We start from the raw sequence: 22168 nt of genomic DNA on the forward strand, positions 1-22168 counted from the left end.
ATGGAAGGCAGCTGTGCCACAAGATACAAACTTGGCCTAACATAACTTTCTGTAGAAAGTTTGTCTTTCTGATTTTGCAGTATCAAGCCAGTGTCTAAACTGCCTTGAATTATCTGAACATAGTTATCGAGCTATCGGAGGCTAGGCTGAGAGCACGTTGGATATTAGAAAATAGGATGAGGGTTAATAATTCACCTTGAAAGTTACCTGCCGAATGGCTGGCTGAACTTTCCTCATTTTAAAGAAAAAACCAAGGGGAAAGAAGTGGTTTATGCAAGGACACCTGAAAAATCAGAGTAAAACTGAACGTACACCACTCCAGGCAAGGATATAATGCACCAGCAAATACAAATAACCAGAGTTTTTTAGGTCAGGTTTACCTGAATAAGTTATTTCTGTTTGGATCGAGGAGTGGCAATGGAGCAGAAAGGTGACATTAGGAGTCGCTGGAGAAGAAAAGCAGGCAACTGTCCTGCGCAGAGCACAGCAGCTAAGAGCAGAGCCTGGGGCGGAGGACCCCGGCTACTCGGGGGGACTTACCGTAGCTCTGAGCCACTTTCTCATGTCTGAAATGCTCCCAGTGATTAAAAACCACACACAAGCATAAGTGATGCAGATCCAGAGTGCCGCTAAGTACTCGGCAAAACTTGGTCCCTAGACCGAATCCAGCTCGTGATATTCCCCTGCTATTAAACGTTTTTTGTCAGCTTGCATTTGTAAAAGTTTGTCTCCCTACCACAGACAGGCGGGCAGGCTGGGTGGAAACAGGGTTCAAAAGCAGACCTCAATCTAGCTGCTCCTGGGCCTCCCACTACCAAGCAACTGGGTGTAAGCTACCGGCAGTTCCGGAGCCACACTGCCCGGGCAGCCTCTCCTGACCCTAGCTCAGCTGCCTCGCCTGTACGGGAGGCCACAGGTCTTCCAAAGGACTGCTGCAAGGCTGGCCCCTGGCTGGCACAGGGAACCTGGATTTGGGGAGGGTCCCCCTGCCACGACCAGGAAGAGCAGCCCAGTCTAAACTTCATGCAGTTTGAGGTAACACTGACTTCCCTTCTGCGAGTCTGCAATCTGGGACGCCAGGCAGAGGGTACCCACATGACCAGCCCTCAACACAGACCCTGGGCTGTCTCTGGGGTCCCAGGTTGGTGACAGTTCATAGTCCTTGCCGGTGTGGGGGACAGGGGAGCACTCCCATGACCCCCCTGGGAGATGACTCTGGAAGCTGCATAAGCTCCTCCCTTGGTCCCATGTGCCTTTCCTTCTGCTGCATTTGCTACACACCCTTCCCATGTACTAAGATTAGGGGTGGGATTATGGGGGTGATGTGTGAAAGGCTGATTCACATTAGCTTTGTGAAAAATGGACCATGAGTGCCTACCTTTTTTTAGTTTGTGGCGAAACGGGAGATAATCTATGCAAAAACATTTTATAAAGAGTGAAGAATTACACACATAGGTGGCATTGTTGCTTTTATATGGCAAGTGTTTTTATTAGATGTCATTGCAAATACATAGCATGTGCTAACTGAACATGGACACAAGCCAGATGCAAAACACATACCAAGGTTATCAACTGAATACAGGAAACACTTTCTTTCCCTTTGGTGGGAGAGACCCTCACAATAGCATGAATCCTCAATAATATTACTATTTTCTGTCATCATCATTAGGCAGTTCTGTTACCTGACAACTTTTATTTATAATTCTAGGAAAGAGAAAATTGGAGGAGAAAACAATTATTTACGGAGTGATAAAAACAGACAGAACACTACTGAGAATCAGTACTGTATTTGCCTTTCTTAAAAACAATCTTACCCTATAGCGCAGATATGAGGTTACACTGTTCAGCCTAATAAAATATTACAGCTTAAAAAAAAATCCTCCTGAGAAACTGCATCTTTAAGAGCTGAAAAGCATCAAGGAAGCGGGACCCTGTGTCCCGCTCCGAGGGTGGTGGGAGTGGAAGAACACTCGGTCGACAGTGCTACACGCGCACACGGCAGAAGGAAACCAGAAAATGATACCCCGAGACGCCGCAGCGTGGGGAAGCCGGCACGCCTCACTCCTGCCCTACTTCTCTAGTATGGCTTTCTCGACTGCCTTGTACTTCTTCAGTTCAACAATCAGTTCCCAATATTTGAGATACAACCACATGAGTCTCCCATTCTGGCGTCTGTTGGTATTCCAGACATCGCCACAGTATGTGTCGTGCTTAAATATGTCGGTCAAGCCGGCTGCCATGTGCAGGTCGGCGGCAACCGGGTCAGTGGATGCTCGGACCAGCAACCTCTTCTCTATCTCCAGCCGCCTGTTGCGAGGGAGGAGCAGGCTGCAGTAGATGCTCTGTCTTTCCGTAAGAGCATCTTCAAACTCTTTCAGCACAAGCCTGGCCCTCCTCTGCCAGTCTTCTTCCTTTTCCAGGAAGCTCAGGTATGTGCTTCTCAAGGGCTGCAGCTGTCTCTTTTCTTGCATGACCTGAGCCCGCTCCTGTTCCAGAAGCTTCTTTTCTTCTACCAACTTGCGCCCCTGAGAGATAAGGGCTTCTCGGTAACTAGTTGTTCTGTTTTGTTCTTTTTCAAGTTCCAAAGACAAGTGAGCAACCGCACGCCGGTTTTCTGAGATCACGGCGTGGTACTTTGCTTCAAGATCCCGCTGGAAAGCAGCCGTTCTCTGACGGTATGCTTCTCTCTCTTTTTCTATTTCTTTCTGGGACTCCCTAGACCAAATCCAACCTGACAGGAATAAATTAGAAGAGACATTTAATGAAAAGTCAGAGTTGAAGTTCTGTAAGCTTTATTTTTAAAAAGCATGAAAACAAAAAGGCATAAAGCAGCTAAGAACAACATTTCAATAAAATCTTAAGCCCTGAGAGATACAGATAACATTTGGTACGAAACCACATAGCAAGCAAAGTCCACATCTTAAAATCAGACAGGGGTTCCCAAAAGGCAAGTGTGACAAGGCTGCTGACAGTTCCCTTTTCAGCCTCATCTCCTACAGCAAAGAAAGTCTACCACTGCTTTCTTTTGCTCTCAAACCCACCACCACTGCCCACTCTGACTACAGTGCATATGCTACTGGCAAGGTTTAAAAGTTCAGCGCGCCTGCGTGGCTCTGTCAGTTAAGCGTCCGACTCTTGATCTCAGCTCAGGTCATGATCTCATGGTTTGTGAGTTCGAGCCCCATGTCAGGCTCTGCACTGACAGCATGGAGCCTGCTTGGGACTCTCCGTCTCCCTCTCTCTCTAACTCTACCCCACGCGCGTGCACACCCTCTCTCTCTCTCAAGAGAAATAAACAAGCTTATAAATAAATAAATAAAAGTTAATATAGCTATGCTTCACGTATTGTTGGCTGGTGATTACAGAACTGAGTAATTTCAAAGTGCACTCAGCCTTGCCTGGTCATCACTAGTAAGCAGCTGAAGTCCAAGAGGCTTGCTTCTATTCTGACAAGGGGTGTATAAAAATAAGGTGGAGTAAGAGGTTCAACCTCAAGACAGGCCTGGCCCCCTTTCCCCAGCACGGAAACTCGAACGTCACAAACATGGGGCAGACCGAGGGGCAGCCAGGCCTCTGCCCTCTGCTGTGTGGACAAATTTCAGCCCCGGGGAGGTTCTCTGGGGGTTTCCATCCCCCAGCACTCAAGCTGGTGTCCTCGCCATGTGGTTCTCCTTCTCCCAGGTCCCTTGGGAATCTTCACTGGTCTATGACACCTGCAGCCACCCCAATTCTATAAGCATAGAAACAAACGTATTCCTTCCTCAACTAGAAACAGCCTCTAGTCCTATTTCACTTGGTAACTGACACTTGAAAGCACATATCTTTATGTCTTCTTTTGGCCCAAGTTCACAGGCAGGGGAAGTGACCAGTAGAGCAACAGTTACAATACCATTTGATCAGCACAGAGAGGTATGTGTGAAGAGGGGAGGAAAGGACTATTTCAGCGTGGAGTGCAGTCAGGGAGGGCACAAGTCTGGAAGAATGAGGAGCAGCTGGTAGGAAAGGTCCCTGTAGGTAGAACAAACAGGGGCAGGAGCGGGCACCACGTGTTCTGAGCCGACTGCTTCCAGGAGCCGACAGGCCTGGGCTGCAGGGATTACATCAAGGAGGAGCTGGAGCAGACTCTGGACGTCAGCAGGTGCTGAACAGAAGTCCTCACAGACGCTCATAAGAAGTAGGAGAGTTGGGGGTGCAAGAGAGAGCAGAGGGTCAAGGAGGGAACCAGAGTCAGGGAGCCACTCCTGCCTTAACCCAGGTATGATCTAATAAAAGTACCACAACTGAAACACAGAACAAGTGGCGACTGATACAGAACACACAGAACTGAACATCAGGCCACACGGTGCAGGCTGATGACTGGGAAGTTTGGGGTAGGTGGCAATGAATCACGAAGGCCTCCATGAAGAGATGGGACAGGGATGTGACACATATAGGTAAGATTACCAGGAAGGCGTGCAGAGGAAAGTGTGGAGGCAGAATGGAAGTCTGAGAAATCTTTTTTCTTTTAATGTTTTTGTTTTTAAATATTTATTTAGAGAGAGTGAGTGAGCAGGAAAGGTGCAAAGAGAGGGGGAAAGAGAGAATCCCAAGCTGGCTCCATGCTGTAAGCCAGAGCCCAATATGGGGCTCAAACCCCCAAACCGTGAGATCATTACCTGAACTGAAACCAGAGTTGGATGGTTAACCAACAGAGCCACCCAGGCGCCCTGGAAGTCCAAGAAACCTTCAGTCTGGGTCTGATCTTGGAGAACTCTGCCTTAGGACTCTGGCTAGACAAAACTGTTTGCAGTCCCAGTTTCAGAAGGCAGAGAAGAAAGTTGGGGATCCTGCTTAAAGAAATAGAAGTACTCTTTCCCATTCTTCCTCCTAAGTATTGTCAGAAACCCGGGAACTCCCCTGAACACCACCCGCTGCTCCCCTTGGACGCCAGTGTGATTAAAAGTGAACTAAATGTGACTCTCACCATTTGGCTGCTACGCATGGAAAGGAAATAGGAAGCATCGTTGGGAAGAAAGGGGAGTTGGTTAAGAGGATCCACGAGGAGAGTGGCGTATGAACATCAGATCAACACCTGGGAGAATTGTCCAGACAGAATCATTACTCCACCCGGCCCCACCAATGTCATCTGTAAGGCCTTTGCTATGATCATTGACATGCTGAAAGAAGATATTAACAGCTCCATGACCAACAGCATAGTGGCCAGTAGGCCCCCAGTTACCCTGAGGCTGGTGGTGCCAGCTACCCAGTGTGGCTCCCTGACTGGAAAAGGCAGATATAAGACAGACACCCTGGGGGCCCCAGGTCCAGGTGGCGAGGGGTATGCTGCCCAAAACCACCGAGCGTGCCATTACCATCACTGGTGTGCTGCAGCCTGTCACCAAGTGTGTCAAGTAGATGTGCCTGGTGATGCTGGAGACACTCTCCCCGTCTGTCCAAGGCAAAGTCATCACCACTCTGTACCAGCCCATGCCAGCCGGCTCTCCAGTCATCTGTGTGGACAGCTAAGATCGGTGCAGCGAGTCTGTGGGCTACCCCCATGCCACCCATGACCTGGAGGGACCACCTCTAGATGCATACTCAACTCAAGGACAACACGCCATTTCTCCGCTTGATCTAGCCAAGCCGAACCAGGTGGCAAGACGATAGTCTCACTTTGCCATGATGCATGGCAGGACTGGATTTGCCAGAATTCACTCCAGCTCTCCAGAGGTGAAAGGCTATTGGGCAAGTTTGGATGCATCTATTCAAACTGCCCATGAACTCACCATTCCAAATAATTGGCTGCATAATCAGGTGCCAAGGCGCCAGCATTAATGAGATCTGCCAGATGCCCGGGGCCCAGATCAAAATTGCCAATCCAGTGGAAGGCTCTTCCGCTAAGCAGATTACTATCACTGGTTCTGCTGCCAGTTATTAGCCTGGCCCACTATCTAATCAATGCCAGGCTTTCCTCTGAGAAGAGCATGGGGTGCAGCTAGTACAGTGTAGGTTCACTCGTAACCCCTTTCTGCTGTTTTCCCGTGATCCAACTGTGTAACGTCTGGTCAGTGATTCTAGGTTTCAAATAATTTGTAAGTCTTTAGTTTCTACACTTTATCATCCGCTAAGAATTTATTCATTATTATTCATTATTCATTATTAATTATAATTATATATATATAATTATAATTATAATTATATATATATAATTATAATTATAATTATAATTATAATTATAATTAATTATTCATTATTAATGTTTATTCATTTTTGAGGGAGAGAGAAAGAGATGGAGAAGAGTGGGGCAGGGGCAGAGAGCAAGGGAGACACAGAATCCAAAGCAGGCTCCAGGCTCTGAGCTGTCAGCACAGAGCCTGACATGAGGCCCGAACCCATGAACCACTAAATCATGACCTGAGCTGAAGTTGGACTCCCGACTGAGCCACCCAGGCTCTATCATCTGCTAAGAATTTAAATATCACATTCTCTGTTCAACTGTTAACACTGGGATCAAGATTTAGTTTTATATGCTTTTCTCTCTTTTTGGTTTTATTTTGGGTTTTTGGCTCATGAATTTCATTTGTTTGTTGATAAGAAATGTTAAGAGTGAAATATTAATAAATTTCAGTTCTGTTAAAAAAAAAAAAGAAAAGAAAAAGAAGAAACCCTGGCCATCGTACATACAACAAACATAAGAAGACTCTTGAAGGTAGAGAACCGCAGGCAGACTGGCCGGGGACCTTGGCGCCCAAGGAACACCGTGATGGCGAGTCCCCCGGAGTTTCATTTGCCTCACACATCCCAGACTTGGAGGTGAAATGGCGACGGTGAAGACATTCTTTTAAAAAGCCCCAGCAAAAGTCTGCTCTCTCTGGCCAAAGGACTAGGAAGGTGGCCTAGCAAGACAGAGAGCTTGGACAATAAGCACTCTACTCCCACCAAACAGCACAGTCGCTGTGGCTCCATCCCCACCTCACTCGCTGGAGTGCAGGCTGATGGGTACCCCTCCCCCTCAGGGGGATGGTGTCAGAGGCGCCATGTCCCCAGAGGATGGGGAGTAACAAGACCCTCCCACCTCTCCCAGCCAGGGAGCATCAGTGGAGACCTGGGGGAGCTGTACCTCCTGCCCAGTGATAATGAGGGGATCCTTCCTTTCTGCGTCTGTGGACCAGCGGCTGAGTGGAGAGCCCGGACTTGCATCCATCGCGGAGAGCGAGGCGGCAGCACCACCCTTCCCCTGCCAGAGGCCTGTCCAAGAAGCCTGCCACAAAATGTCCAAATAAAGGGTCAGGCTCCTAACAGCCAAAATGCACAGGTTTCAATTGAAAATCACTTTTCAGGGGTGCTTGGGTGGCTCAGTCTGTTAAGCGTCCGACTCTTGAGTTCACCTCAGGTCATGATATCATGGTTTGTGAGACTGAGCCCCAGGTCAGGCTCTGTGTTGTAAGTGCAGAGCCTACTTGGCATTCTCTCTCCCTCCTTCACTCACACTCTCTCAAAATAAATAAATAAACATTAAAAAAAAAAAAAAAAGAATAGCATCCTCTTCCCTACTGAGCAGTTTAAAAACAAAAAAAAATCACTCTCCATACCCAATATCGGAAATATCTCAAATTGAATTTAAAAAGAGTATTGGTAGATGCCAATACCGAGATGACAGAGACGTTAGGATTACCTGACAAAGAGTTTAAAGCAGGCATGATAATATACAGCCTAAGCAAAGAAACAGAAGATATATAAAAAAAAAAAACCCAAATGAAAATTTTAAAACTGAAAAACACAATAAATGAAATAAAAAAACACAGGAAAAAAAGTGTGGAGAAGGGAGAACCCCGACAAATGGCTAAAATAATAAAATGCAGATGAACACAGACATAGAATACTAACAAATGTAATTCTACAATGTGTGAGAAGGATTACATGGCATGACCAAGTGGAGATTATTCCTAAAATGTAAGAGGCTTCAATATTCAAAAACCCATCAGTGTAATCCGACATGAGTAGCCTAATGAAGAAAATCACATGATCCTATCAATTGCTACAGAAAAACATTTGACGAAACTGAACACCATTCATGATAAAAACACAGAAAGAAACATAAAAACAGAGAGGACTTTCCTCGCCTTGACAAGGAACACCTGTGAAGACCCACAGCTAACATTGCACTTAACGGTACACACTGGACGCTCTTCCTCTAAGATAGGAACTTCTCAAGGGAGGCCTGTAAACGTTAGCCAGTGCAAGAAAAAAGAAGAAAAGGAAATAAAAGACAGATTGGAAAGGAAGAAAGAAAACATTAAGTCTCATACCTTATACTCATAAAAAAAAATTAACTCAAAATGGATCGTGGATTTACGTGTAAAACATTAAGACTAAACTATCAAGAAACAAGAATCTTCAGGATCTACGGATAGGTGAAGAGCTCTCAGGAGGAAAAGCATGACCCATGAAAGAAAAAGTGACACACTGGACGCCATCAAAATTAAAACTTTTGCTCTGTGAAAGCCTCCGTTAAAAGAACGAAAAGACAAGTTACAGAGTGGAAGAAGATACTGGCAAATCAGATCCCTAGCAAAGTATGAGAATCTAGAATATAGTAAAAACTCTCAAAACTCAACACGAAAACACAACACAACTAGAAAATCACTGTGAGACTGAAACACACACTTCATGGAAGAGACAACATTATCAGCCATTAGGGAAATGCAAATTAAAGCCACAATGGGCGTAAAATAAAAATAACGGTAACCTCCCCAAATGCTGTGGAGGATGCCAAGAAACTGGATCCCTCACACACTGCTGCTGAGGATGCAAAATGGTACAGCCACTTGGGAAAACATTTTGGCATTTTTTTTTTATTAAAAAAGTTTTTTAATGTTTACTTATTTTTGAGAGAGACAGAGAGACAGAATGCAAGTGGGGGAGGGGTAGAGAGAGAGGGACACAGAATCCAAAGCAGGCTGCAGGCTCTGAGTTGTCCACACCAAGCCCGATGCAGGGCTCGAACCCACAAACCGCGAGATCATGACCTGGGCTGAAGTTGGACACCCGACCGAATGAGCCAGACACGCGCCCCCATTTTGGCATTTTCTAAAAAAACTAACCGTTGATTCTCAGGGAGGCTGACAAGAGCAAATGCTTTTTATGATTCAGTGTTCTGCACAGTGCCAGCTTCTAGGTCAGAGCCTGGGCAGACCCAAACCCAGCCCTAAGGGTGTTGCCACTTAGAAGCCTGCCATCTTGCAAAGCACTCCCAACCCTCAGGAACGCTACCTGTTGCCTGTGGCTAGGGTGAGTGAATTGGAAGGCTTAACCTTACACTGACTAACTACGATTAATTAGTTTTGAGGCTGGGACAGGCCCTGGAGGGACTCTCACGTTCCCTTTGTTTTCCAGACTCGTTAGCTTTTATAGTTTTTCATAACAACTTTTACTTTTGAGGTTCTTGCCTTCTCGGACTTTTGAAATGTTGCTTTTTGTCCCTGACAAGGTTGATGGAATACTGTGCCTTTTCTTCTTGGTTGTCTTATTTAGGTAACATGATATGAGAAAACTTTTAACTTGGCATTCTTATAAAGGTTCTCCAGTAACATATTATTACATAGTTTAGAAATTATAATGCCAAATATGGGTGTTAATTAGCCTCCTGACACAGTCAACATTACAGGTGATAAGTGAACAACTGATAAATGCTACTCTCCTCACCCTTCACTTCCTCTGTGGTAAGCCCTTCGACCTGAGAAATCCAGGCACATAAAAAGACACTCCGTAAAAAGTATCACTGCTAATAGAGGGCAGCTTGGACTTTTCTTCCATTCAATTATTCAGTTTCTCATATTCTCTTTTAATTAAAAATTTTTTTTTAAATATTTATTTATTTTTGGGAGACAGAGAAACAGAGTGCAAGCAGGGGAGGGGCAGAGAGAGAGGGAGGCACAGAATCTGAAGCAGGCTCCAGGCTCTGAACTGTCAGCACAGAGCCGGATGCAGGGCTCGAACTCACGAGTCGTGAGATCATGACCTGAGCCGAAGTCGGATGCTTAAACCAACTGAGCCACCCAGGTGCCCCTCAGTTTCTCATATTCTTAACTGCCAACCCAGAACTGTGGGATATGACAAAATATAAAATCAATTCCTGAACATCAGGAAATGTATCACTGTAGTGAAAAATAAAAGCTAAGGGCTGGAATACTTATAACTGGCAATTGGTCATTTCCCCAAAGTGGTACAAAGTCAGTTCAAAGTAGAAAGAATCTGGCCAAGGCTGAGCAGAGGTTTAATGGATAAAGTCTCCCAAAGGCTGATTTTCTAAAGACAACCAAAAAGGTTTTCTTTTATGCCTGTTTTATTTATTCTTCCCTGTCAGTCCTGATGAGGGCAACTGAAGCAAGAGAGCCCCCTTCAGAGCAGTGAAGTCTGAAATGGGAGCTAACAGTTACTAAAACTCACCCCACACACAATGCTTCTGAATATCTTGTTTTATTTCGCCTTCACAACACATCGAGGTAATTATGATTAGCTAGCTTCAATGGATAGGGAAACCAAGGCTCAGGGGGTTAAGTAATTTGCTTAAGACTCACTGTATGGATAACACTAGAATGTACACTGGCATCTGTCCGTGCCCAAAGGCCAAAGTCTTTGGGCTCCACATTTTCAGTCCCCAAAATGCAAACGTTAGGAAAACCATGACTTACGAAAAGCAGCCAATCCCAGCATTGGAACCAACAAGGCATAATTCCATCTGCTTCCATCACCCCCATCAGCCCTGGAATTAGGCCGGATATTCCAATTTGGAGGGTCATTTAAATTATTCATGGAGATATACCTTGAAGTAAATAATAAAATCATTAATCACATGAAAGGAATAAAATACATCTGGCACAATCGTGTCATCCTCTTGGCTCAATTCTACCTATGAGCCAGCCACATAGCACTGAGTCTTACAGGATTAAAAGAAAAAAACAAGGCCTCAGACAGTAGCAACTCCCCAGGATATAGTGGGGGCAAAGACACGTCTCAAATAAGTGAAGTAGAAGGAGAAAGAGATAAGGTCTCTAACATAAACAAGCTTTAGAGTACGGTTGCACACAAAGACGTATCAATAGGAAGGTGTGAAAACACTGGCTGCTTCAGGAAATGAATGACATTGAGAGGTCCAGTCAGCGGTGTGTTGGGGAGATGGGAACAGGCTAGGAAGGCTCTCCTGCCTCCCCACAAACACCACAATTAGACGCTTCTGCTTAGAGCTCATGCTGTGTCTCAGTAACTAGCCTGGGGTCGAATGTTAGTATGAAATGTACCAATTTACTAAGTATCCACAGGAGGTTGGGCATTTTCACAAAATAGAGCAATGAGACTTTCAGCTTATCTCTATGTGATGGCCACAAATAATACACACTGATTACAAAAGAAATAAAGCAAACATAGGAAAAAAGGAATCTAATTCAATTTCGAAAGATTTTAATGGGGTTTTCAATAAATACTTAACCTCTAAAAATAAAGAATTCTAACTGGCAATAAAGAAATGCCAAAAAAATTATGTTAAGGAGTTTGTGGTAACTATACAACAAAAAACGAGTTATCTGAAAGTACTAAACTGCAAAACTCTCAAAGTAGGGCTGGGAAGGACAGTGTTCATTTCCTTCAAGCCAGTAAAGTCCACTTGGTGGGCGGGGGGGGGGGGGGGGGGGGGGGGGGGGCATAGGGCCTGAGGAAACATACAATCCTAGTAAAAGCAGCCGAATCCTAAATAAAGACAAAGGGTTATACACAATTGTATTCTTTATGGTCTTATTTAGTACTAGCAAAGACTTGGAAACAACCTAAGTGTCAATAAAATGGGAATGGATCATTGTAAACTTACTCAGTAAAATAATCCGAAATTATATTGCACAAAATTGTGCACGAAAAAGATCCTCATAATACAAAACGAAAAGCAGGATAACGACTAAACGACTAAAACTATTGATTTCCCATGCCACTTCCTTCCACAAAAGATTTCAGGTAACTTACATAAACACACACGAAAATTAAAAACACTTCCTAAATCTGAAGCGAAATCAGGCGACTTGGCGAAGACACTTAAACCTCGGGAGCTGCCCTCTCCACCGCTGGAGCCCCCCGCCCCGAGTCGACCGCGCCCGGGAACACTATCTCCGGAATCCCTGAACACAGCCTGGCGCCCTGACTTACTCCGACCCCAGCGCCACCCCCGCCCTCCTGACCTGCCCCCCGGAACCCCTGATCCGCAATCTACCCCTGGCCACCCTCCGGAGCTACCTCCGGAACACCCGACACCCCTGATCCCCAACCTACTCCCGGCCCCCCTGACCTCCCCTCAGGCCCCCGGCCTACCCCCGGAATCCCAGACCTCCTCTCAGGCCCCCGGCCTACCCCCGGAACCCCCGATCTCCCCTCAGGCCCCCGGCCTACCCCCGGAACCGCAACCTACTCCCGGAACCCCCGACCTCACCCAGCCTCTCCCAAATGCAGCCCAGGGCCTGGTCCCGCTTCGATCACGGCCAGGCCCTCCGACCTACCCCCGGGCGGGGAGCGCCGGGCCCCGGGTCCGTTTAGCGCCACTGTCTGATCCTGTGCGCAGGCGCGAAACCCCCCTCACGCCCCGGGGTCGCGGCGTGGTGCGCAGGCGCGGTGTCCCCTCGTCCGGGCCTGGGCGCTACTAGGTGCGCAGGCGCAGTCTGGCGCGGGGGTTGGTGGGACAGCACCGTGTAAGGCAGACATGTCGGGGGTCCGGGTGGTGTCGCGGCTGCTGGGCGCCCGGCGCCTGGCACTGACTAGGGCGGTGAGTCGGCGCCGTGGGGCGGGCAGGGCGCGGGGAGCCGAGGAGGGGCAGGACTTCCCACGGGGCGGAGCGGACGCCGAGTCCCCCCGGCGCCGGACCGGGACGGGGTCGCGAGGGTCCGGGGGAGGATGCGGTGAGAAGGCCGCCCGAAGGGGTGGGGCCGACCCGGAGGGCCGCGGGACCCCTTCTGAAGCCAGCGAGTCGCGTCCCGGTGAAGGTCATGACCCCGCTTGCCGTCCCCGGGGACCCTTCCCCAGAGTACTAAGGTCGCCCCCGCCCCAGCCTTCGGCGCGTGGGGAGGCGTGTCTGTCCGAGGTCACCCTGACAGGTGGCGGCCCGTGGGTGCCCCGGGCCTCTGAATCCAAAAGCGCCCTTAGATCTCCGGCGGAGGCGGGCCGGCAACCGCAGGCGCACGCCGGCCGGGCGCTGTGCCGATCGCCCTGGGGACGGTCCGTCGGGTGCCAGCAGCCCCGAGGACCCGGCCGGGCTCGGCCCTCCCGCCCCAGGCAGGGTAGGTGGGAGGCACGTCTGACACCGGCGCTGGCGCTTGCCTGGCAACTGTTTGCAAAACCGCGCTTCTTCGGGGAAAGCGAAGACCCGTGTTTCACACCGGGATCTGGCAACTTTTGCACCTTCATTTTGGGTTTTGTATGGTGGCCTTTTGCGCACATTAGAAAACCAGGCGAGGAACGTCAGCACTCTGACCGCAGACCACGTTCGGGCGACGGCGCCGGGAAGTCTGATTTCCCGTGCGTTGTCTGCCCGGACTCCGGTCAGTCGTGGATGACCGTCAGGGTTGTGCCTTCTGGAGCCCTTGCTTACCGGATTGTGTCACATGTACTCCTTACAGTTACGTCTTCAGGATCTACCTTTTCAGGTTTTATTTCAGCACACTAAACTTGGAGGGGTTGTTGTTTGGGTTCTTTTATATGATCCGCCTGCCCACCTACTTAGTAATGTAGTTAGAGTGAAAATCCCAGTGGGAACCGAGGCATTCAACAGTATTGACTGGAGTTATGCCTGTAATTATACCTGCAATTTTCTCCATTTTGAAATACAGATACTAAAAATTAAGTTAAATGTGAGAAGGTTAACTCCGCCATCCTGCCAATGCCAGAGAACGTTTTCAATGCTTTCTCGTGCTGCTGTGGTTGATGCTTCCTGAGCAGAGGTCCCCACTCTCCACGCCCCGCCCATCTTGGGCTCTAAGTCCACAAGCTGGATGGGCAGTGGGGTATTCTTCGGCAAACGTGAGCAGACTTCTTAGTGCCTCCTGCTTGTTAAGTGCAGTGACCAGTAACTGGTGGTGCTGGGAGAAGAGCTAAACATGTGTGTCCTCGGTCACCCCAGCGTTCTTGTGCAGACCAAGACCCCTCCAGTCTGTGGAACTCCCTTGACCACCTGCCTGCCCTTTGTTTATGACCTTGTTGTCCTTTATGTAAACTGGACTAGAATTCTAGCTCTGAGCTCCTAGCTGCAAGTGAGAATAAGATTCTGAGCACCACTGGTCAGAGTGTGTAAACCTGTACTTTTGTATTGGCTTGATTGGAAGTTATCTTGGTTGAATCAACTATTAGCTGCCAGCATTTACCCTTCTTTTTATCTTGATGAAGATAGCTTTTCCTGTGGAAATTAATTCTGCCCCCAAGCAATATATGTAGTGGAATTTAAGATTGGCAAAAACAAAAGCATCAACTTAGAACAACAACAACGAAGTGTATGATCACCAACTGAGAAATGTGCACGGAGAGTAGATGATGAGGGTAATTTGAATAAAATCCACAGAGAATTTTTCTTGATTTCATTTTGTTCAATTCTCTGGTGTTTCCAAGGAAGTTTATATTTACAGCTGCTTTCAAGTTGCAAAATCATCAAACCTATTTTGCGTTGGTTTCATTTTTAGTTATCTTAATGCACTGACATAATTTGCAGACTGTTCTGGTGTATTGAAAGGAAAAGTAAAAGCAAGGTCCTTAAATAGTTGCTGGTTAATTGCTTCAGATGAGATTTTTCAAATTCTTTAACATGGATATCCAAAGTACTGTTCTAGAGTAAGTCAGTTTCTTTTCTTTGAATGTATTGTTTTGAATTTGGTTTAATGATGTATCTAGAATTACATTATTTAGGCCATTGTGGTAGCCTTTTTTGTTTTCCTTTTTGGGGTAATTATACTGCTGTGGCATTCATTTCTGCATTCTGTGGGATGTTTTTCCTGGTTCACTGGAAAAATTGTGGCTTGGTTTTGATATGTAACCTGGATATGCATCTTATTTTGGAGTCCCAGAGATTTTTCCTAAGGCTCCTTACCTAGGGGGAATGTACTGAATCTGGTGCCAGCCAGGCAGACCAGAGTTCAGACCCTGGATAGACTCCATTTCTCTTTCATGAGGGTTCTGGGAGGTAGCCTGTGACGCCCTGGTGTGGTGATCATTCTAGCCAGGACCTACACCTACAGCCTGTGCTCGATAATCTTGTGAATTGTATTCTAAGCATCCCTGTTTTAAAAACCTTTAAACTTCTAATGAAAATAATTACACATAGTTATAAAAAAAAAAAGTCAAGGAATACAGAGGCTTTATAAATGAAAAGGATTGAGACCCTCTCCTAACCTCAGACCCGTTCCCCAGTGAAATCACTTCTGAATTGTTTCTGTTATTGGCCGCTGGTATTTACCTCCATGTCTCTAGCTAATGTGCAGGCTTATGTTCATCCATTTTGGACTTTGACTTGTGGCTCTGAATGAGGACTCAGTTCGCTTAAACCATCTTCCCCCATCCTCAGTTCTTCCCATGGCCTTCCAAGGCACTTTCAGAGCCTTTATGGGCTGCTTTTCTTATTATACAGATTGTACTTACAAATAGTTTCTTGTCTGCAATTCATAGGTGAATGCTATCAGATGGGGACCCGTACTTCGCTAGATTAAGGGTTTCAATATCTCTGCCCTTCTCTTCAGTTTTCTCCCTTTTACCATTTAAGTCATTCACTTGTGCTTTCATGTCATTAAAAGCTCTGTTTCTTTTAATTCTGCCTCCAAGGCAGATTTCCTCACGCTTCCTTACGTTTCCCTGTTGGAAAATGTTTGATAGTTTTACTTCAAAAAATGTTAAATAGTTTTATTTATAGACAAATTGGGTTAATTTTGGGCTCTCCAGATTCTAAAATTGCTCCTCAAATCCGATTTAGATAAAAAGCTAGTATTCTATTTTCCACAGGGAGATAGTATGATAATTTGTTAAAGATTTCATTTTAACAGCTGCCAGTGTTTGAGATGGCCGTGTGTGTCTATCTTTATTTAACGTGAACATCCTAGAAAGAAGAAATAAATACTTAGGGAATCTCACTGTTACTATTTTACTTTTTTACAGTTCAACTTAAGCAGGTAAGTTTAATGATCAGAACAAAAATGGGATCGATTAGGAAAAACTATATAAAAGACGCTTTATAGTATAATATGTCCTTTTCATGTTGATTATTTTTATAGGATTTAATATGTGATTATTCTTCAGTTTTCTGAATTAAAATTGTTCAGGTGGCCATAAAATCTGGAAACATAGACAAATATACATAATAAATAGTTTACTCATATTCCAACAAATGTTCAATGAATGTGCTGTTCCTCATTAGCATTTCATACTTTAACAAGTTATGCAAAACTGCACGTGCACCAAAGCACTATTTCCATCAATCCTCGTACATCCACCTACAACGAATCGCTTGTGGGGATTTGTGTGTCTCACTTTCACTGAATAAACGTGTGCCTTTAGCACACCCAAGATGTAATTAAGGAAGAAGTGTCTGTCATCTGTGTTTCTGGATTGTGTGGTCCTGTTTTTGGGTTTTTTTTTTTTTTTTTTCAGTTTCACCTACTATAAGTCTTAAAAACATTTTTGACCATTCGTATTATACCAAGAAAAAAGATGAATACTAAATACGAGCTAATGGAAAAACAAAAATTCATTTGTTTTACCTTTCTATTCCACATCACAACATTTTACTGAAAATGAAGGGATTTTTAATCTATAGATAAAAGACTCTAAATGGTACTTAGGTTGTTTTACAAGTTTGATTTTAAAATCGTTTAGAATTCACAATGGGTCTTACACACAATGATTTCAATAAATCAGGCACTCCAGAGCACAATTGGAGGTGTAACAATTATGTGATGACTTCTTAACAGTCCAGGGAGATAAAGACCTTTTTTTCAAATATGGAAAGAAATTAATCTTTCTGCAGTATGAACCCTTAAAAGCTATCTTCCTTTATAGACTACAATATTATTGTCAATTTAATATACTTTTTTTTTAATCTTATTTTTAATGTTTGTTTTATTTTTGAGAGACAGATCCAGTATGAACGGGGGAGGGACAGAGAGAGAGGGAGGCACAGAATCCTAAGCAGGCTCCAGGCTCTGAGCTGTCAGCACAGAGCCTGATGCAGGGCTTGAACCCATGAACCGTGATATCATGACCTGAGCCAAAGTCAGATGCTTATCTGACTGAGCCACCCAGACACCCCCATATACTTTTAAAAAGAACTCCCAGAGGAAGAAATTTCTGGAGGTTTTCCCAAATATATACAGCTACTTTTTCTGTCATGCTTACAACATCTGCAAAGTACGGAATGTTCAAATGCAGATTCTTATGATCAAGGGGCTCCATAATTGCCTCCTCCATATACTCTTTGAGGTCAGTCACTTTCATAACTATTCCTGTAATAGGATCAATCTCTCCATGTACTGTCACCACAACTTTATAATTGTGCACGTGGCCATTTGGATTGTTGGAATTCCCAAACAATTTCAAGTTTTCTTCATTACTCAGTGATGTGCTGTGGAGCCAGTAGGTCACTCTGAGGGAGATGAGGTGGGACAGTTGCGTGGTGTTCTTGGCTTGCCTTCCTACTTGGTTGGTGGTGGGGCTGGGACAGGCTCTCTGTTTCTATTTTGATTTCAATTTGGTATTGTAAAATGTATTGTTCTTTTTTGGAACTATTACCTTTATCTTGTACTTTATTAAAATTTCATGAACATTTGTATTTTGCTGACTTGGTTCTTTGTTAAGATGTGATTTTTACCATTTAAAAATTATACTAAAGCAGAAGAATATTCTTTTTAAGTTTTTAAATTCGTTTACTGGACAAAAAGTTGACTTATGTCAATAAAAACAAAAGTACTTAGGGGCGCTTGGGTGGCTTAGTCAGTTAAGCATCTGACTTTAGCCCACATCATGGTCTTGTGGTCCATGAGTTCGAGCCCTGTGTTGGGTTCTGTACTGACAGCTAAGAGCCTGGAGTCTGCTTCAGATTCTGTGTCTCCCTCTCTCTCTGCCCCTCCCTGGCTTGTGCTCTCTCTTTCTCAAAAATAAATAAACATTAAAAAATACATATATACTTAAAGTTGAAATTGGAGAATTCAAGAATATTGCATTTATCAGTTCAGATCTACTTAGAAATTCAAGAAACTTCTTTGTAATTGGAACTGTTAGCATAAAGTCAACTATTTGTGGCAGGCATCATTTGGTCTCAGTGCTTAAGAAAGTCTAAAAAAATATTTTTAAGTTATTCTTGAGAGAGAGAGAGGGAGAGAGTGAGCATCCCAAGCAGGCTCTGCACTGTCAGCACAGAGCCCAGATGCAGGCCTAGAACTCATGAACTGTGAGATCATGACCTGAGCCAAAACCAAGAGTCAGTTGCTTAACTGACTGAGCCACTCAGGTGCCCCTAAATGCTAAAGAAAGTCTAGAGGTTGGAGCCACCTGCTCCATTTGCAAGCGGCCAAGCCCTCCAGCCTGGCCTGAGGCCATTAATCTTCAAAGAAAGTCCTTCTGTTCAAAACCACTCAGAGTTCATTTTGTATTTTGCCAAATTCTCCTCCCTGAATTCTCCACTTGTTTGTCCTACAGAATAATTTTTTTACCCCACAGAATAAATAGCATCTCTTCCAAACTGCAGAATACTCGAAGACATCTCTCATATCCCCTTTGTCATTGTTAAACATACTTAATTCTTAAAACTGTTCATGAAATTGCTAACACTTCATTTTATCAGTAGCCCTCTAAAATGCAGTCATAGAACAGAAAGACATGCCTTATAAGTTGGTTTTCATATAAAGAAGATGGCCTCTCAGGCTGGGCTGTGACTTCCATTAATACCAGTTTTCTTGAGTAAATGTTCATAGGATGGAACATTTAAGCCAAAACTTGGAGAGTTGTAGAGATTAGCCAGGGAATGGCCAGGGACAAGTGTTCAGACAGGGAACAGCACCCTGGAGAATGACAGAGGAGAGGGGATGTGGCTACAGCCCAGCGCAGGTGTGGAGAGTGGTGAAGCAGGAGCATCTCCAGGCCTGGAGTCTTCACATTCACAGTGAAGGGTTGGTCCCACTGGTACCCAGTGTCAGGATAAGCAGTAGAGCCTCTTGTAGAAGATGGATCTCCCAATACACCATCCCAGGCCTTTTCCAGTGAACCACAAAACCTTGCAGACGTGTGGTGCTATAGTGTGAAGAGGGTCGTGATGGATCCAGTAAAAGTGCTTCATTGTAAACTACCACTTTCACAAAATAGATGGGTTTCCCATTGTCCACTAAAAACCATAAATTAAGAAATGAACGTGACATTGTGTCCTTTTCATTTCCTGCTGAGTCTGTGAGTGTCCTGCTTGGAGACAAGCTTCATCTAGAAGAGCTTTTCTCGGAGTGCCAACTCCTTGCCACTTGGGCCTGCCCTGGGTCCTTAGTCCGCCTCTACCCTTCAGGGTTAAGTAGAGGACCCCAGGTGAGCTGTCTAGGTGAAGGAGCAGCTGGATACATAAAAAGGTTAATGACTTGGGAAATTTTGATGATTTGTTATTCTTCTAAGACACTTAAGTGCTCTCCATCTCTCCATCTCTGTCTCAGCAGTGGCCCGCGACATGGCAGGCAGGCACCTGCGGTTTTCACTTCACTATTGATGGGAATAAGAGGTCTTCAGCTAAAGTTTCAGATTCAGTAAGTTTACAACTTTTTGTTCCCTTATAAATGATATGCTTGTCTTAGAGGAATAATGATCTATGCCAGTCTTCAATATATTGGAGTAATACACAGGTCTTATTTAAAGGAAAACATTCTGGTTCCAATAATGCTCTAATTATTTTTAGTGTATAGCACTTAACTGTAGTACAAATGTAAGCATAGTTACTAACATTTTTTGCTTATGGTTCTTAAGTATCTATAAACCAGATTAAAATTTAAAGCAGCAAAATAATAAAATACCAGTGACCACTGAACATTATTCATTGTGACAGATGACATAGGACCCTGAAGCCACTTGTGTGTAGGCTCTTGGTGTTTACTGGGTCTGTTCTGTCCTCTGCTGAAGGCACTAAAATTTGTTTACAAATTCTTTTCTCACAAGCTCACAATAGTTACTGAATACTAGTTGGCACCTTCTCAGTCCAACACAAACATGGTCCTGAAACCGGGGGGTGGTCCTCAGTGCTGAGGCAGTTGCCCAGATGAATCGGAATGTGCCTACCTAATTAAAACAACATACTGGGGCACCTGGGCGGCTCAGTCGGTTAAGCATCCGACTTCAGCTCAGTTCATGATCTCGCGGTTTGGGAGTTGGAGCCCCGCATCAGGCTCTGTGCTGACAGCTTTCGATTCTTTGTCTCCCTCTCTCTCTCTGTCCCTCCCCTGCTTGCACTCTGTCTCTCTCTCCTTCAAGAAATAAATAAACATTAAAAAAAAAATTAACCTTTTCTTGAGAAACTTGCTGACCACAGGTGGAGAATCATGATCTATATACTGCATTATGAGCTTAGATTCACACAAGCATGTGTATGAATATATGGCTGTCAGCGGAAAAAGATGAACAGAAAGGAAAATGGAGTAGGAAAGCCGTATTTAGAACTAATATTTTGATTTGTGTCGTTGCTTTCCTTTGCTTCCACGGTTCCCTGCTTTGAGGCTGTACCTCTTGTTTTCAACATTTCACTTCATGGTGGGTGTCCCAGGTGCTAGGATGCGTGCTCCCTCTTCGTCGGGTCTGTGTTTCGGTCCTGTCGGTGTGGGGTGTGCCAGCCACACACTCTGGGTCCTGGCACAGGGTGGAGGCCCCTCTGCTGTGGTTGCTCTTTCATCGCTTCTTCCATTTTGTCTGAGCTCTTGCACTGCACCCACCTCCCAATGTGTGGCATAGGTAAATGGGTGGTTGACAGGTGAATTGTTCCTTTCCAGATTTCTACGCAATACCCGGTAGTGGACCATGAATTTGACGCGGTGGTGGTAGGCGCTGGAGGGGCGGGCTTGCGAGCTGCGTTTGGCCTTTCCGAGGCAGGGTTTAACACGGCCTGCGTCACAAAGCTCTTTCCTACGAGATCACACACCGTTGCAGCCCAGGTAAGAGAAAGGGGCCCCCTTAATGGTTTTGGCGCCTGCACAGCAGTGCTCAGTCTTCTGCCACAGGCCTTCTCACTGCACGCCAGCCATGTTCCTGTCTCTTTCTGCTCCTTGCACCCACCTGGCTTACTCGCCTTGGGAGTGTGTTCCCACACTGTCTCCACCCCCACTGCCGGAGTCACTCCTAGGGCCTCTTATCGCTCTGCTGCTCCAGTGACACTCAGGTCTTCTCTGAGCACCCACCTAATCCTCTGGCCCCCATCATAGTTTGTCTTCACTGTACTTTCCCAATCTAAAATGAGCCTGTCTCTGGACTGATTCTCTTGGCCCTGCTGCATCCTTGGCGTGGGCCTCGTTAAGTATGATGATGATGAGCTTTGCTGGTGGCATGAATGTGCAGGACAGAAGAACATTGGCCTTTAAATGCTCAAAATTTAGGGAAGAGGATAAAAGTAAGATGAAAAAGTACACAGTGATTTTATAATTTTGTTTTCTTTCCTGGCACACCGTAGGTGGTACGCAGGTTGTATACAGGTAGTATTCCAAAACTGGAATGAATTGAACTGTTTTTTCCAGTATTTGGAACATATTTCCTTATAGAGATAGCAGAGTGTGGGGTAACTTTCCAGAACCAGTAAACGCCACCCTAATTACTGTTGTAGCCTGTATTCAGCATGCAGCAACATTCTTCAGGCACTTTGCTACACAGATACTTTGTTCTAAAACTATGTGTTATAAACTGAAAAATAAATAATACATACTTTTGAAGATTACATTGTGTCTAAAAGGAAAAATGGATGTAAACATAAGTCTAAATAATGAGAAATAATAGTATATTCAGATAGTGCAATATTAAAACAATAAAAAGTTAGAAATGGATAGCTTAACTTGAATGCTGGTTGGAGAAAGTAAGGTTTAATTGGGGGGATAAGACAGGTGGGGACTGGGCAAGTCTAAAGTGTACTCCTGGGGGGACGGGCACATGGCTGGGTCAGTCAGTAGAGCGTGCA

The 22168-nt window shown here is 45.2% G+C and overlaps 2 protein-coding genes and 1 pseudogene across 4 annotated transcripts in view; 2 read left to right on the top strand and 1 right to left on the bottom strand.

Annotated features, from left to right (window-relative positions):
• Positions 1-1461: 1461 nt before the first annotated feature.
• On the bottom strand, positions 1462-12632 carry CCDC127 (coiled-coil domain containing 127). Of its 2 annotated transcripts, none has more exons than XM_086674921.1 (3): positions 12519-12632; positions 10674-10804; positions 1462-2731 (listed from the first exon to the last, which is right to left on the bottom strand). In XM_086674921.1, the coding sequence occupies exons 2-3, from the start codon at positions 10792-10794 to the stop codon at positions 2070-2072; spliced, it is 783 nt and encodes a 260-aa protein (XP_086531047.1). In that variant the 5' UTR covers positions 10795-10804; positions 12519-12632; the 3' UTR covers positions 1462-2069. The 2 variants fall into 2 exon arrangements, with proteins under 2 accessions (XP_086531047.1, XP_086531053.1); XM_086674927.1 differs by having other exon boundaries at positions 12452-12567.
• On the top strand, positions 2727-6086 carry LOC147583966 (poly(rC)-binding protein 1-like; annotated as a pseudogene).
• SDHA (succinate dehydrogenase complex flavoprotein subunit A) overlaps positions 12627-22168 on the top strand; it is a 30053-nt gene continuing 20511 nt past the window's right edge. Inside the window, exons 1-3 of one of the 2 annotated variants that reach the window (XM_025923443.2) lie at positions 12627-12781; positions 19677-19766; positions 20997-21158. In XM_025923443.2, coding sequence (XP_025779228.1) covers positions 12719-12781; positions 19677-19766; positions 20997-21158 — 315 coding nt within the window. In that variant the 5' untranslated portion in view covers positions 12627-12718. The remainder of the gene's footprint in view (positions 12782-19676; positions 19767-20996; positions 21159-22168) is intronic. The other variant, XM_025923444.2, reaches the window with a different exon arrangement.

The sequence above is a fragment of the Puma concolor genome, chromosome A1, assembly GCF_028749965.1.
Source record: "Puma concolor isolate L17-30 chromosome A1, mPumCon1.1.hap2, whole genome shotgun sequence".
Lineage (NCBI taxonomy): Eukaryota > Metazoa > Chordata > Mammalia > Carnivora > Felidae > Puma > Puma concolor.

Excerpts from the sequence above, each read along its gene's own strand:
- CCDC127 (XM_086674921.1), bottom strand. The coding sequence starts at position 10,794 with ATGAATAATTTAAATGACCCTCCAAATTGGAATATCCGGCCTAATTCC. Across the intron at positions 2,732-10,673 it reads GCTGGGATTGGCTGCTTTTC|GTTGGATTTGGTCTAGGGAG; the intron begins GTAAGTCATGGT and ends TATTCCTGTCAG.